General features: G+C 37.3%; 1 protein-coding gene across 1 annotated transcript; it reads left to right on the top strand.

The window, feature by feature from the left end:
* Positions 1-11,138: 11,138 nt before the first annotated feature.
* Positions 11,139-12,092, top strand: LOC127228054 (olfactory receptor 52R1). Its single transcript, XM_051192493.1, has one exon. It carries the CDS (start codon positions 11,148-11,150, stop codon positions 12,090-12,092), a length of 945 nt encoding a protein of 314 aa, XP_051048450.1. The 5' UTR covers positions 11,139-11,147.
* The last annotated feature ends 4,398 nt before the right edge of the window (positions 12,093-16,490 follow it).

Genomic DNA, 16,490 nt, shown 5'->3' with positions numbered 1-16,490 from the left:
GGAGGAGTATTCTATTTGTTTCATTCAAATGATTAAAATAAAAACTGTATGGAACAAATACACAAATTTTTACATCTGTCTGAATCATAAGCATAAAGATACTCTATGTCCTGTATGATCACACTCTGAGGGTTCTTTCAGAGCATCTCCCAGACCCACAGACTCACAGCCTCAGTGAAAAATAAGTACCCAAAACCTTCTGCCAGAGCTTTACAGTTGCTAGCATGTAAGGACATCCCCACAAGGTGCAGTGGAGGAAGCATGCCTCTGAGGCTAGATGTCATTAGAGAGTTGGGGAGCTGAAAAAGAAATGATATGCATAAATGCACGTCCCTTCACAGGGATTCTGAACATTTTGTTTTATTGTACCAAAAAAAAATGAAGATTGAATCCACACAGAAGGAGTTAGCTGGTAAAGACTAACTAGACTAGCTAGGATAAATCCCACTGAATAAGAAATTATGGAGAAAGAAAGCAGATTTCTATCACTAATAACTTTGTGAAGACCTTTTCTTCAAGTTAACTTGAGTTAAAAGCTATTAAGAAGGTTAGTATACTGTATGGACATTCCTTATGCAGAACAGAAGAAATAAACATTGGTTATGAAAATCTATTATCTAGTCATTGTCGGTAGTTGATTTTGTCTCAAATTGTGACAATGTGGTTAATGCTGTGCACAGGTCCAATGTACTGTGGCTGCCACGTGCATGGATTTAAAGAACTCACAACCATCCCAGACCATTGCTATTGGCCCTACTCAGAATGTTCACAACTCTGGTCCTTTTCTTTTCTTTTTTTCGACCCTAATCTTAGATTCTGTCCTGGGTGCTCTTGAATTCTGCATCTCTACATTAATAATTAATCATCATTAACATGATTGAGTTAAATTGGATTAATAACTGCCTTGGGAATTCAGTACACTTCTGAATGCATCTATGAGTTTATCTCCAAAGACAACTAGCGAAATTTCTCAAGTAATATACGCATTAATCCTGAATGTAGTCACAATATGACTGTGTTACTGAGAGGTAGTGAAATATATGCAGTGGGACCTAGTTGGAGGAATGGGCCACAGAGGATATAGTCCTAGAACTGTATTTTGTTCTAGCCTCTTCCTGTGTTTCCAGATTTTCTCAGCTTTTTGTCCAGCATAAAAATCCTCCACCACACATTCCAGCCACCATGATGACTTACCTCACAATAGGCCTCGAAACTGAGCCAAGTGAGGATGTATCATCCATTGAGTCACAAGCCAAAATGAGTTGTCCCTACACTTGTTTTTATTGGGTATTTGATATAGAGATGTGAACAGTAACAGAAACTACTCATCACATTAGTGGTGAATTCAGGTTCTTGTCTACAATAATGAAACTGACTCTGCTTGTAACTCTAATAACTAATAGTATCTCTGGAATCCCTGGTACCTGGGAGATGCATATAGGAGAGTTTGGAGGGAGAGAAGGGAAGGCAGAATTGTTGAAGTTATAATCTAAAAGAGAAAAATAAAAGATTTATTCACCAAAGAAACCAAGTAGGCCATCTGTCAGCCAGTCCTTGGGATAGTGGAATTCATACAGAGGTAAAACTGTGCTACACATGTCTTGCTCCCTCACCTCACAATGAGCATTGTCAAGGATTTATGTCTAAGGCCATACTTGTCAAACCCCCAATTTAACTCACATAACTAAAGAAATGAGTTGCCATTGACAAATTGCCTTTTCTCAACAGAAAATACATTCCTATGCAAATACGTAGGAATACTCTACGCACAGTATTTTCATGCATAAACTCTTTCTCGGAGTTAACTTAGATAGTACAACCTCAGATAACATTTTTACCTTTAGCCCTAGATAATTCATGGTATTGATTTCTATAAATGGAGCTTCCACAAAACAAAACAAAACAAAATGATAATGCTACACTGGGGATATTAAATCTAACAATCATAAGTCTCTAAGATACCTAACAGCTTTCTTTTGCCCTATTCCAAATCAAGGATGGGAAGTCTTCATATTCTGTAGCTTTTATAGCTTGTGTTTTAGCATCCAAGTAGAACTCACAACAACTGATATTCAAGTACTCTTCCTAGCATCACATTGTCCAATGAGAACACCAGTCAAGATTATGAGTTCTCTATCAACAAGGGTTATCTTATCAAAGATCTTGAAAACAGCACTACCATAATTCCTCAAATATTAGTAAGAGAAAAATACATATGTATTTCTCATTTTAAAATTATCTAGCAAAGAACAGTGTGAATTTTCTTCCAAAGTTTCATTTGGTAGTATATGAAGTCCTTTATGGTTGTCATAAGAGGGGAGAGAATGTTACAAGGATAAAGAAAGCAGAACCCAAGGATGCTACTATACATCTTAAAATATACATGTTCTTCCCTCAAAATGAAGAATTAGTCCACCCAGTTGTTTATAGAGCTAAACTTGAGAATTCCTAATCTAGAGGAATCTAAAGGGTGGAAAGTCATTGCTCTGATTACTCATGAAAACCCCAAAACATCATAAATAACATGTGAGTTAATAGATAGGAAATTTTAAAAGAATGTTACATTTTATACCACAGATTTTGTCCTATGAATTAAAAATCACATTAATAAATGTGTCTATGCCTACATACACACTAAAACACATACAACAAAAAATATATTTTCTGACACTATAGAGACTGGCCCACTGGAGAGAGAATTGCACAAGATTCACCTCAAATATGAGTCTCATGTTCTAAGAATACAATGTCTTCAGCAGTACTGCCTACCCTCTTTCCAAGAGGCAACCAAGTTCTTCATCATAGTCTATATTGTTTGGAGAGTCACTTGGACTACACTGACCAATCATTTCAAATAAAGTAGCTGGTATTGGGGTTTTATTAGTCTATGGTTCTTGTGGGAAGCATTGTCAGACCAAGTTCACCAAGTACTATTTTTTGGCATTTTGTAAACAAACAAACAAAAACTATATAATTGATACACTAAGTTAGTGTTTATGATTCCTCCTTCACAATATAGTCATTTCTTTGTGAAACTTTTGTATTCTTTGTGTAGCTTTGAACTGGTACCCAATTAGAAGACTAAACTTCTGCCATATCAAATAAATCCCAACATTTAGGAATGGTGATCATCCATCTACATCTAACCTGGTTTTCAGTGGATGAAGCACCTTTATGCTGCTTCCCAGACAGTGTTCATTTGGTGACACCTAAAATTTGTTTGACCATCACAGCATTAGAAATAGGAAGAGAAAATATAAAATGTACATTTCAGTGTCTGTGAATGTAGAAATTGCAATTTATGATGGCTCATGGCAATAGACAAAGATACAAGTCCTGGTGATGAGGATGGCATTGTATGCCAGTAATGTCAGCACTTCCTCAAGATAGGGAGGCAGAAGTATTGTGAGTTCAACACCAACCTGCATTATAAAACTTGTTTGAAAACACATAATATGCATACATATAAATATGCACACATGCATTCATGCACACACACACACACACACACACACACACACACACACACCTTTGGCTCCTCTTCTACTGAAGGGTTTTGGTTACCCATTTCTGCACGAGGTCTCACTATATGTAAAACCAGAACTTCAAAAATATATCGAATATGCCTATTTCCAATAGTTTATATGACGGTCAAAAATTAAAACCTTAATTTGATGAGTTCCTAAATATAATGAGAGCTAGATGAAATCTTATGACATGAAAATCTTGTAAAAATTGTAGATAGAAGATTATTTCCTAATAAACACAGGAATTCAGATGCAGCCTAATTTAAAAGGCCATGCAAGGAGTAAAGTATACAGAGTCTCATTTGGAGCCTCTGTGAGCTATAAAAATTCTATTCCAGACTTAAGACATAGCTGGCTTTGATGCTTCGTCATGGAAACAAATATTTTCCCACAATTTTCATACAATTCTCTCACTTAATTATCACAATCTTTATTTTCTGTTTCTTATTCCAATGCTCCCTGTCCAATAATCCTGCCCTTTGTCTCTAATTTGTCTTCCTTCATCCCTAGGTACTTATCTTCCTATTGCTGCTTTTACCTTAGCTCTCAACAACTTCTGTCTTGGATGAATTGTTCTAGCATCTTACCTGGCTTTCAATACAAGGGGAAGTATCTGTTCCACCTGCTGTCAAGCCAACTATGTGTGAGGTAGCTCATGATCTAGCCCCTGTATAAGGAAGCTGTTATGTAACTTTCATTGCTACCAAGAACTCTTGGGAGTCCACAGCTGATATCAGCTAGAAATTCCCAAGAGACTAAGCACACATCAACCTGAGGCAGGCTAAAATAATATGTTAACGTCTTCCTCTTAATTATCTTACTATCTTTATGGCAGTTTTCAAAATTTAACATATGTTAATGTATACACTAGAGAGGCTTGGTGTGACATTTTTATAGGAATATAGCTTATACTGACCAAGGAAGGTAATAGGTATTTTCCTTCTCTTGTAGATTTTTTGAAACCTTCCGGCTATGACAAATTTTCATAAAATGTATAAAAGATAATTATGCATTATAGCACCATTCTGTAGTGTGGAATGCCAGAACCTAATTTATCTAATTATGTTTTGTTACCTGTTATCCAACATCCTGCCTCCCATTCATTTACCTCTAACCTCTGCACTTCTCAGTCTCCTATAACCACTATCCTACAGTCAAGAAGACATCTTTAGACTTCTAAGTATGTGAAGAAAAAGTGATATTGGTCTCTCTGTGTCTCTTTTTTCTCCCAGTGGAAAGTGTTTCAGTTCATCCATCTCAATGTCAATGATGGGATAAGTTGCTGTGACTTTATAATATTACATTGTTCATGTAGGCCATATTTCCTTCACTCGTTCATCTGTTAATAGACACCTCTGTTAATTCTATATTTTTAGTGTTTGTTAAAAATAATCCTGCAATAAATATGAGAATCCAAATGTCTTTAGGACATTCTCTATAGAATTTTTCCTAATGATTACTGAATGTATACTCTATCTCACAGTGTAAAGGGCTCTTTCTGTACATATCCACTAGTGTTCAACTATAGAAGGTAATAGCTCTATCTAGTATTTCTCTGATGGCCACTGATACCAAGCATTTATTTTTTTAACCTTTAGATTTGGGCTCCACTTTTTACTATGTAGAGTCCAGCATGCTCACATACTTCCTTGGTTCACTTCCTCCTCCTTTCCCATTCAGTCAAATACAGTATGATGTCTCTCTGGAGAAAATATATCAACTAGCATACAGTCTTATAGCTTACATTTTCAAATTTAATTTTATTTAGGTTATTCACATTTTAAAAGCAAAGAATTATGATTGAGGTGTAGTTAGACATTTAAACTCAGAACATACGTTATGACTAGAGAAAAGGAGGTCATATTATTCCCTACCACAAAAATCGCTGGAAGAAACATCACGGGGTCATCAAAAGAAACTGACACTTTCCTTTCATATTGATTCAGTTGTCCATATTGTGCCAAATTTCTGTTTAACTTTGATCATGGCTTTCTGGAGTACTATTTATGTATTTTCTAGAATTTAAATTTTGTTTCATATGTCTGCTCACAAATTTCTTTAATATCTCAGTAGTAACTGTGACCATCTACTCAGAAGCATAATCAAATGTTTTTTTTTATATATATATATCTTAGAACCATACAAATGTATTTTCTTGCAGAGAAAATTCAGATTCTGTGGCTCTGGACGGAAGGAAGCCTGAGTTCTGAGTTCTGATAGTGCTCCTGCTCTGAGACCATATTTGCTATAGATTCTGATGATTCATGAGTTTTACTAATCCTGTGATTGTAGGTAATTAAATTTTGCATGCTTACAAATCTTGACTTTTCTATTTTGTTTTGTTTTGTTAAAGAGAACACATGAAATTAAGTGAGGAGAATGGGGGCTGGGAGCTAAGGGAAAGGTTGAAAAGAGAAATTAGAATGATCAAAGTATACTTTATAAAGCATAATGATTTTATATGTAGCCAGTCTTAGTAGCAATTGCAATGTGAAATATTATCATAGATTGGTAGAAATACAACAAATCCTTTACTTTTCCTATGAATTTTTTAAAATTGTATGTATTTGGTGAGTGAAGTAAGTACATAGAAATTACAAGACCAGGCTATAGAGACCCACAGAGACAGCTGACTGGAACAAGGGGGAGCTAATGGATCCCCAGACTGATAGCTGGGAAACCAGCATTGGACAGACTCAGACCCCCTGAACATGGATCTCAGAAGGCCTGGGCAGTCTAAGGGACCTCTGACAGTGGAACCAGGATGTATCCCTGGTGCACAAAAGGACTTTGAGAGCATATTCCCCATGGAGGGATATTCCCTTAACCTAAGGAAGGAGGGAGGGCCTAATCCCTACTCCAAATGACTTGACAGATTTTGTGGATCCCTCCCAGAAAGCGGGGGGGGGGGAGTGAGGGGGATAGGATTGGAGGGAGCATAGGAGGGGGGAAGAGGGGAGAGAGGAAGAGGAAACTGGGACTGATATATAAAACAAGAAAAAAATAAAAATAAAAACAAAAAAAAGTAAAAGAATGAGTGAAAAACCTGCCCACCAGGGAGAAAGAAAGAAAGAAAGAAAGAAAGAAAGAAAGGAAGGAAGAAAGAAAGAAAGAAAGGAGTAATTGGCCTTCAGAGTCACTAACATAGTGGGTTCACTACATTTCTGCTCTGGAGGTCAGAAATCTAAAATCAAGGTGTCAACAGGACTCTTTGTGTTCTTGACCTTGAGGGAGAATCTGTTCATACATGCTGTCTGCTGGCTTCGGGGGAATCTTGGTTTATAGATCCAGCACTGCGATTTTTGCCTTTTCATCCACACAGCACTCTAACAGTGTGTCTCTGTCCAAACCCCCACTTTGATACAAGGATCATAATCATATTAGAAGAGGAACTAAGCACCGTCCAGGATGAGTCTCCCTCTGAGGAACAGGATTTGAGAGTATGGCAAATTAATGTGAGAGGAGCAAAAGTAGAGCATAAGAAACTCCCGGTGAGGACACGTGAGGTTTCCATGGAAACATGGTTGCTCATTTCACTGCCAATACAAGCAAGAATCCTCTAGAAATGAGAAGACAGAACACAGACTAATATTCCTCCCTAGTTAATTTGATAAGATTCAGAGGTGAAGAGAAAACTAATACAAACACTTTGAGAAGAAATGAGGCAGATAAAACCTGCTATATTTCTGCGTGCCAAAAAAGAGGCAGCCATCCTCCCATGTGCTTGGATTAGAGGGGTAAACATCCTGATGTTATTTTGTCTATCATTTTTTTTTAATTCAGGGTTTCCTGATATATATCCAGAGAGGGATCCTGTGCAGTTTGGGATAGTCATGTTGAGTGAGGAGGGCCTTTCATTCTTATAACTGGCAGATTCTCTGCTGAAATTCCTTTTTTTCTCTGGATCATCAGCCCCTCACAAGAGAGAGGCCTTATAGACCAAGCTACCACACTGTGCACTGAAACATTGTGACATGCTGCTGGCATGCACAATACACATACACGTTCATTTGCATGTGCACAGATATGTCATCCCACACTGTCAAATAGGCCATGCATTCACAAAGTACATTCCATAACCGTCAAATGAAAAATTATGTTATCACACAATTATGTATTACAAAAGTAAATATTATTCACATACTTTCACATTAATTTTAAACATATATATTTAAGTTCAGTCCCTTATATTTACTAACAAACCTCATACACACATGTCAACTTGCATTAAATAAGAACAAACTTTCAAATTTCACATATAAGTATGCACCCTCAGATTAATTAAACAACATATGTATACAAATGCTCACATACTTGTAATCACACCACACCGCTTACACATACACATACAGCCTTTATATTCGTTACACAGATGAGAAAGGAAAGTTAAGAGTTAACTTCTCCAGCTTCCAAACCTAGTCTCAAAGGAAGCCAAGATGAGAATGAGACAATGAGCCTTAGGAATGGAGACAGAATTATCAAGGGGAAGAAAAAGCAAGGTGTGTTCCTTCAAATAGATCCTAATTTAAGGTCTCTGCCAAAAGCTGAATCCCAGGGGCTTGTTAGAACTGCTTGTAGTCACGCTCTGCTTAGTTAATAAAGGAGAAATCTTCAGAGTAAGAGCTTTTCTGTGCCATAGGCATATCTTCCCTTTTCAAAGAACAGTAGGATTCAAGGAGACTCCATGATGCTAGAAGGCAAAGCTATGAACTATACAGACTTGAGATCTCGGGTTCTAGAGGTGTGAACACTGAACATCATTTTGTGATGAGAAGAAAGGATGATGATTCCCCCAGTGCTCTCCAGTGAGATCTAGGAAGGTAGGAAGACTGCTCCAGACACTATCCCTCCAGAAAGGAGGTTACGCATGGACCTTACATGCACAATTACTAAAACTTTACAATGTAGATTAGACACTTCAGTTTCTCTGAAGCTACTCAGTACCAAGAGCTTGTCCAATTTTTTTCTATTCCCTCCTAACTTCAGCAGCACTTTTGGCTGATGGACACAGCATTTCCCTGCACAGGTAAAGTAAAGACTATGCAACAGAGCCAGAAGATACCTTGGATTCAAACCCATATTCACTGATACAACCTAAGCTATACTCAACTTGAGTTCACAGTTCTTATAATTAAATTTACCTAACCAAATTCTACACATTTTTACAGTTAGATTTTATGTGGAGCATTTATAAAGTGAGTCAGCAACCCATGATGTGATCATCCTACCCATAATGCTCCTGAAGATGACTCAACTTTACCAGCACACATTATTACAGTAAGAACTCTAGCATATTAGAGAAATAATATTATATTAAATAACAATGTAGGAAAGGAAAGGGTATTTGCAACAGGAGATTATGTCATTCTTTTTCCTATAAGCATAGAAAATGCATATTTCAATCCTCAAAACTAATAGTAAGTTGGCAAACACTTAACATAACTGGTCAGATATTAGTCAAATTCCTATTTACTGTCCATGGCATGTCTTTGGTTTTGTCTTAACTTTTTAAGTATGCATGTGTGTATATAATTCAGCATACAAGTGTATAAATCCCTTTCATAACAGTCTGTCACAATGAGGCAACATTTACCGAACCAGGATGGGACTCCCAATAACTCATTGCTAGTGAAGGCAGCAACATGTCCTTCCAGAAGCCCTGACTGTAAGAGATCTCTCTCACCAGATTTAGTATGTGATACTAAGTAAATCATTTAATGGTTCTGACTTATTTTTCTCATGATAAATGAAGATGAAGGGATTTTCATGAGTTACAAATAATTGATTATATACTTTGTGACACAAACTCTCAAAAGGTAGCAATCCTTTCACAGTTAGAGATGCCCTTGCACAGTGGAAATCTGTGCCTTTAGCCAGAACCTCCCGCACTGTCTTCCACGGGAACAAGGAAGACCTAACCTCAGGAAGCTTTTCTGAGTGAGTGGTTGGGATACTCAGTGGTTAAGTTCCAGTGAGCTCACACTGACATATACCAGAAACTGGCAAAGAGAAAGCCTAGATCAAACAAAACTTTTAAGACTGAGAAAAGTGACCTAGAAAGAGCAAACAAAGCATGAGCCCTGCCCCTGGTGTGTATTCATGGATCCTCACCATACTTTAAGTAGCAATATTGGTTTAAGCAAACCTGTAGTTATTGACTATTCATAGCAATAAAATTTACAACTTAGAGCATACATTATAAATTCTGAGCCCCATTTCTGTCAAACGACAAGAGACCTAGGGAAAGTTAGAAGGAGGTTAAGCACATGTGTAAAACGGGGGAAAAACCCTCAATTTTAGGCACCCATACTCACTGATACAACCTAAGCTATACTCAACTTGAGTTCACAGTTCTTATAATTAAATTTACCTAACCAAATTCTTCATTTATCATGAGAAAACCAAATTCAATTTAGGGAAATTGAAATATTTGTTAGTTTCTAAAGATGATGTAGTAACAGGGATGGGTTTAAACTTCTTTCTTGCTAGAAGTTTATTTCTATAGAAGTATAATAACTAAAGCTTCCAAAGCAAGAAGACACATCCCTCCTGGAAGCAGTCAGAGGGAAGATGATGAGGGAGAAGCACATGAGAGTCCTTGGACAGCTAGCTCACTCTGAGGAAAGTTGTAGTCCACAGTAGAAACAGAACAGAGCTAACTCATGTACAGCACAAGCTGGGGTGTGGCTCAAAGCAGGCTTATGTGTGCCATGGTGAGGCATGTAGGATACTGATACTCAATGAATACATCTGTTGCTACTGAATAACAGTTCCTTTGCCATTCCCCATTAAAATATTTCTTAAAGTCCTACTCTGTAGGAGACACAGAGGTGACTGAGGTAGAGCAGGGTTCCAGACTGACTTATCATAAAGAATAGGGCTAGTAAAGTGCAGCCTGGAGGATAAATACAACTAGTGGGTTTAAAAAAATAGTCTTATTGGACTGCACAGACACACACACATTGTTGAGTTTTGTACTCAAGGCTAAAGTAAATAGTTGCAATAGAGTCTATACTGCTTATAGAGCCAGGAATATTTTAATTGACCTCTACAGAAAGCATTTCCTGGCTGCCAGTCTAGGAGAATGCATATAATGATGGTATTGTGTTTAGTTGCAGGTGTACACTAGGTTTCTTAGTTCTGCTCTACCCACAAACCTTATTAAGGTTTCACTAGGAGTTAACATTAAGTACTCATTTCTAAATAGATAGGATCCTTTAAGCAGTATTGTCTTCCATGAGAGGGATGTGGTCATATAGGCAAGATTGAATTATCTTACTTATTGTAAATAATAGAAAGAAAAAGATGACTATAGCATTATTGGTAAAGATATATTTCCACTAGTGTAACTTACTGTCCTGAAAGATATTGACTTGGAAAACACAATTACATTTAGAGCTCATACATTGAAAACTTCTCCTGATCAACATGTGAATTAAAGTAATTAGCTACACAACTTCATATTGCAAAGTTGTTTGTAGTAATACAGTTAATCTTCTGGATAAACCTCTAATAGAATCATTTGGAAGATTTGTAACCAATAATGTTCGTTCCACTCTTGCCATCCACAGAGAACAGACTGTCTTTGCTGCTGAGAAAACAGTAATTAACCATCCTCCCATGGTTGCTTCAAAAAACAACACCTCCCATCCCCTGTTTTTCATCTTGCTTGGAATCCCAGGGCTGGAGAATTATCAATTTTGGATTGCCTTTCCATTCTGTGTCATGTATATTGTGGCACTTGTTGGAAATGTCACAATTCTACACATAATCCGGATTGACCACACACTGCATGAGCCCATGTACCTCTTCTTGGCCTTGCTGGCTATTACTGACCTTGCCCTGTCCTCTTCAACACAACCTAAAATGCTGGCCATACTCTGGTTTCATGATCATAAGATTGAATATCATGCCTGCCTCATCCAGGTGTTCTTCATTCATGCCTTTTCTTCTGTGGAGTCTGGGGTACTCATGGCTATGGCCTTGGACCGCTATGTGGCTATCTGCTTCCCACTCCGACATTCCAGCATCCTGACCACATCTGTAGTCATCAAACTTGGGGCAGCTATCATGGTCAGAGGGCTGCTGTGGGTGAGCCCCTTCTGCTTCATGATCTCCAGGATGCCCTTCTGCCCCAACAAGGTCATTCCCCAGTCCTACTGTGAGCACATGGCTGTGCTCAAGTTGGTGTGTGCCGATACCAGAGTCAATCGTGGATATGGGCTCTTTGTGGCTTTTTCTGTGGTTGGTTTTGATATAATTGTCATCAGTGTGTCTTATGTGATGATTCTGAGAGCTGTGCTGAGTTTGCCTTCTGGTGAAGCCCGCCTCAAAGCTTTTGGTACATGTGCTTCCCATGTCTGTGTTATCTTGGCTTTCTATATCCCAGCCCTTTTCACCTTCCTCACCCACCGCTTTGGCCACCATGTCCCCCGAGTTGTACACATCATGTTTGCTAATGTCTATCTGCTTGTTCCTCCCATGCTCAACCCCATCATCTATGGAGTTAGAACCAAACAGATCAGGGACAGGGTTACCCGAGGAGTCTGTAGAAAAGATACGTGAGCCAAGGCTCCCCGGAGCTCCAGTAAAATGATCAAAGGACATAATCAACAAATTTTGACAAATAATTACACATTTCCAAGGAATCTGGCATCTCTCCAGAAGAAGTAGAATGACTTTCAAGTTATCCAGAATTAAAATTTCAGGATCTATTATGGGTAATACATATTTACTTAACCTGTATGTAAAAAAAAGATATTTTTCCTTTATAAAGCACTGAATAATTTAAGAGAATGCCATTTTCTATAGATTATTAAGTTGAAAACATTTTTAAATCTTGATAGGAGTGTATTTTGGCATATAGTTTGAATGGAAATTTAAAAACTCTCTTAAACCGATAACAATTCATACATTTCCCCATCTTTGAATTTCTTTATAGAAACATATTTTTTCAAAACTAAAATATGTCAGAAGACCTATGTAAAGTCATTATTTATACCAATAAATATGAAACCAGGTAAAACAAGGAGCGAGTGCTGTGTGTCTCTTAACTATATGAAGATGTGAAACTTGTCAATATGTAACATTAAACAGCAATGATGACAAAAACTACCTGTAAGTCTTGAAGGCACTTCTGAAACTGAGAATATATGTAGAGGGAAAGCATTGATAAATGCAAGGAAATATTAATGCATGTATCATTGTAGTTTCTATTATTATTTTTTTAAAAAAAACAGCATCTTTCACTATGTTTGGTTAAATGTTTCATTCTGCATACCCCTAATTTTTAATAATTATCCTTAATTGATAGAGCTAGATGTTAGTATGAGAGAAAAGTAATTTTAAACAATCAACAAACACATACAAAAGAGATTGGGGCCAAAAACTATGTGATAGTATTAATGATCCTTGAGGATAAGGAATGACATAATTGTTCAAGATGAACAAGAGTTCATAAACTTTCAGACAATATTGTTACCAGATCTCAACTTATTGACACCATTAATGATGAGTATTAAGTAAACTGAAAGTTGGGCTCTAGTATCTAAAAATCTACTGAATCTCTGAGGAAAATGAATTTCAGAATGAAGGACAGATTCTTTGGAAAATAAAGAGAAATTATTCATAACATAATCTAAAGTTTAAGTTCAGAGGGAAATCTTTAAAATTCTAATCACACAATTAGATGTTAATTTCTTAAAGCATTTTTAAAGCATGTTTCCTTTGGGCCATTGCACAAGAACAGTTGAACTTTCTTCCCTACCAAAGCTAAGGGAAATAATTTTTTACAACACCCTTGGAAGTGGTAGAATGCTTTGTAGTAAAGTATTTCCTCAGATAGATAATGGAGAGGAGACAGATAAAGCATGTAGTCTTTGTATACACTAAGCAAATTATATGGGGGAGACTATTAAATTGAATACTGTTTGTTTGAAATAAAAAATCATTCTTATCAGACTGACTTTTTAACATTTCTGAGGGTAACATTTACAAGCACTGTACACAAGAGAAATGTTTAATATGGTGGAATTCAGAAACACTTGAAAAATTCACTGAGGGTAGCTTCCACTCCTAAATGTGAGCCACTTTTCTTACATCCTCCCCCAAGCAATAATATCCTGAGATCTTAATTTTCAAGTCTTTTGGGTAAAGCTGAACCCTATGGCATCCCTAGTTAAAACACATCAAGACAAGTAATGAGAAACTGTGAAGATTCAGAATTAATTTATGTCATGAATTCTAACCATTCATAAAGATTGAAGACTATGCATAGAGAGGTTTAATATCTATATTTAAGATCTAAGTCTCATCTACTCAAGTCTCAGCATTAGATGGTAATTTTGTTTTCTCTTCTGCTGCATTTAAAAGTTCTTCACAGCATATGCTTTTTATCATACCTGTATTTCAAAATGTGTAAAACATCATATATTGCTTTGTTAGGTAATTTATCAATGGGTGATATCAATTGTCCCCACTGCTCATCACTGAAGATGGACCTGTTAATGCATTCACAGTTAACATGGAGGTAGTGGAGCTTTTTCCAGACACAGAGTGGCAGCTGCTGCCTTGGAAATGTGCTCACCTTCTCAGCCATTGCTTCCCAACTCCAGTGACTAGGCATGATGCTTTTACCATCTTTATATCATCTAAGGCTTTGTATCACATTCTAAATAAGATCACACTTGGCTCAAAGGGAAATAGCTGTATCTACAATGTGCCTTCCTATAATTTTAGGGAGATTTTGTTGACATTGTTGGGATGTCATACATACTGCAAATAAATGCCAAAATACCATAGCTGAAGAGTTATTAGTGAATTGAGACCTCATAACATGAATATGTGTATATTATACTTCCTAATCCCTCTGAATGTGATCTTTCTTGGAGAAGAATCATTGAATATGCATTTAGTTACTGAAATAAAACATCTTATCAGTCTATAATGAACTGCTCCTCCAATGTAATTGGAGACCTTGTATACATGGGAAATTTGACAAAGACATACACACAGTATTAATACTATGCAAACAAGGAGACACCAAATTTATACTTCTAAAATCAAAGATTTCTTTCATGTCAACAAAGTTGGGAGCAATACAAGGGATGAAGGCTAGGACAGGAATCAATTCTATTGAGACTGAGATTATGGACTTCACATTCCAGAACAGTGGCACAATTAAATTTGGTCCTTCAAGTCACTCTGTGTAACTTGCTGTGGAAGTATAGGAAATGTGCTTGCATTTACCATAATAAATCTGCACCTATAAATTTCCATATGGCTTGGAAAGCTTTTAAACAGAATTTTAATTAAATTGCTTATATAAACAAATCCTTCAAGTACATGTCAAGTACCTCCCATTCACTAAAATTAAGCCATGATTTATGTAATGACAAATCAATTTGTTACAAAAATTGATTATGAAATGAACAAGAGCTCCAAGTATATAATTAAGTATCAATAGAGGAATCAATGCAATTCAATGACAACTTTTTTCCTAGAAGAAATAAAATCTGTATAAAAAGCAAACTGATTTTCAACCTCTAACTTAATGTTAAGCATATATTTATATGAGATGAATATACAATTAAAAATATTAAAACATACAAGGTCCCTCACAGAAGGGGAAAGGAAAAGGTCTCTTGAGCACATTGGGAGAGGGGGCAGTGAGTGAAAAGGGAGCTAGGAGTAAGAGAAGGGGAGGAGAGGAAAGCATGTGGGACTAGGAAGATTGAGTCAGGGTAGGAATAGATGAGAGGAGAGAGAAAGAGAGAGGTACCATAAAAGAGGGAGCCATTATAGGTTTGAAGAAAAAACTGACTCTAGAGAAATATCCAGAGACCTATGAAACTGACCCCAACTAACAATCTGAGCAACAGTGGAAAGGCTACCTTAAACACCCTTCCCTGATAATGAGATTGATGACTAACTTATCCACCATCATAGAGCCCTCATCTAGTAGCTGATGGAAACAAAAGCAGACACCCACAGCTAAACACTGAGCAGAAATGGAATCCAGTTACAGAGAGGGAGGACAAGACCAGGTTACAGAAACCCACAGAGACAGCTGATCTGAACAAGGGGGAGCTAATTGGCCTTCAGACTGATAGCTGGGAATCCAGCATTGGACTGACTCAGACCCCCTGAACATGGGTCTCAGTTAGAAGGCCTGGGCAGTCCATGGGACCTGTGACAGTGGAACCAGGGTGTATCCCTGGTGCACAAAAGGACTTTGGGAGCACACTCTCCATGGAAGGATGCTCCCTTAACCTAGAGGCAGGAGGGAGGAGGGCCTAGTCCCTAATTCAAATGACTTGACAGATTTTTGTTGATCCCTCCTGGAAGGCCTCAACCTCCCTGTGGAGTAGGATGGGATAGGGAATGGGATGGGAGGGTGGTCAGGGGGAATGAGAGGAAGACAGGGAGGGAGGGAGGAGAAGAGGGAGGGAGGAAGAGGGAACTGGGATCGATATGTAAAATAGGAAAAAAATAAGTAAAAAAATGTAAATTAGCATAAAAATATTAAAACAAAGATAAAACTATGAAGTTTGTAAAATCTATATATTCAAAGTTAATACTCTGCCTCTATTCTGGCAATCATTTCACTTTCATTTTCCATAAGGGTGTTTGTGTGTGTGTATGTGTGTTTGTGTGTGTGTGTGCCAATGTACCTCTCTATGCAAATGTATGCACATGTGTGGACACATGTGTGGATACCATGACTGTCGAACTTTTAGACACCACTTTCCATTTTCATTGTAACAGGCTTTTACTTTTTTATTAATTAAATTTTTTATTTATTTTACATCCTAACTGCAATTTCCCCTCCCCATCGCCTTTTATCCTACCACCCTTTACCTTCCCCTCATCCACTCCTCCTCTGTTTCTGGTCAGAAAGTGGCAGGCTTCCCATGGACTAAGCTCTTCCCTTTGTATTAAAGTTGGGTAAGAATCCCGGTATGG

The sequence above is a fragment of the Phodopus roborovskii genome, unplaced genomic scaffold (assembly GCF_943737965.1).
Source record: "Phodopus roborovskii unplaced genomic scaffold, PHOROB, whole genome shotgun sequence".
Taxonomy (NCBI): Eukaryota; Metazoa; Chordata; class Mammalia; order Rodentia; family Cricetidae; genus Phodopus; species Phodopus roborovskii.
This window is presented reverse-complemented; position numbering and strand designations above follow the sequence as displayed.

What these genes read in the sequence shown, in the direction of transcription:
- LOC127228054 (XM_051192493.1), top strand. Translation starts at nt 11,148, where the DNA reads ATGGTTGCTTCAAAAAACAACACCTCCCATCCCCTGTTTTTCATCTTG.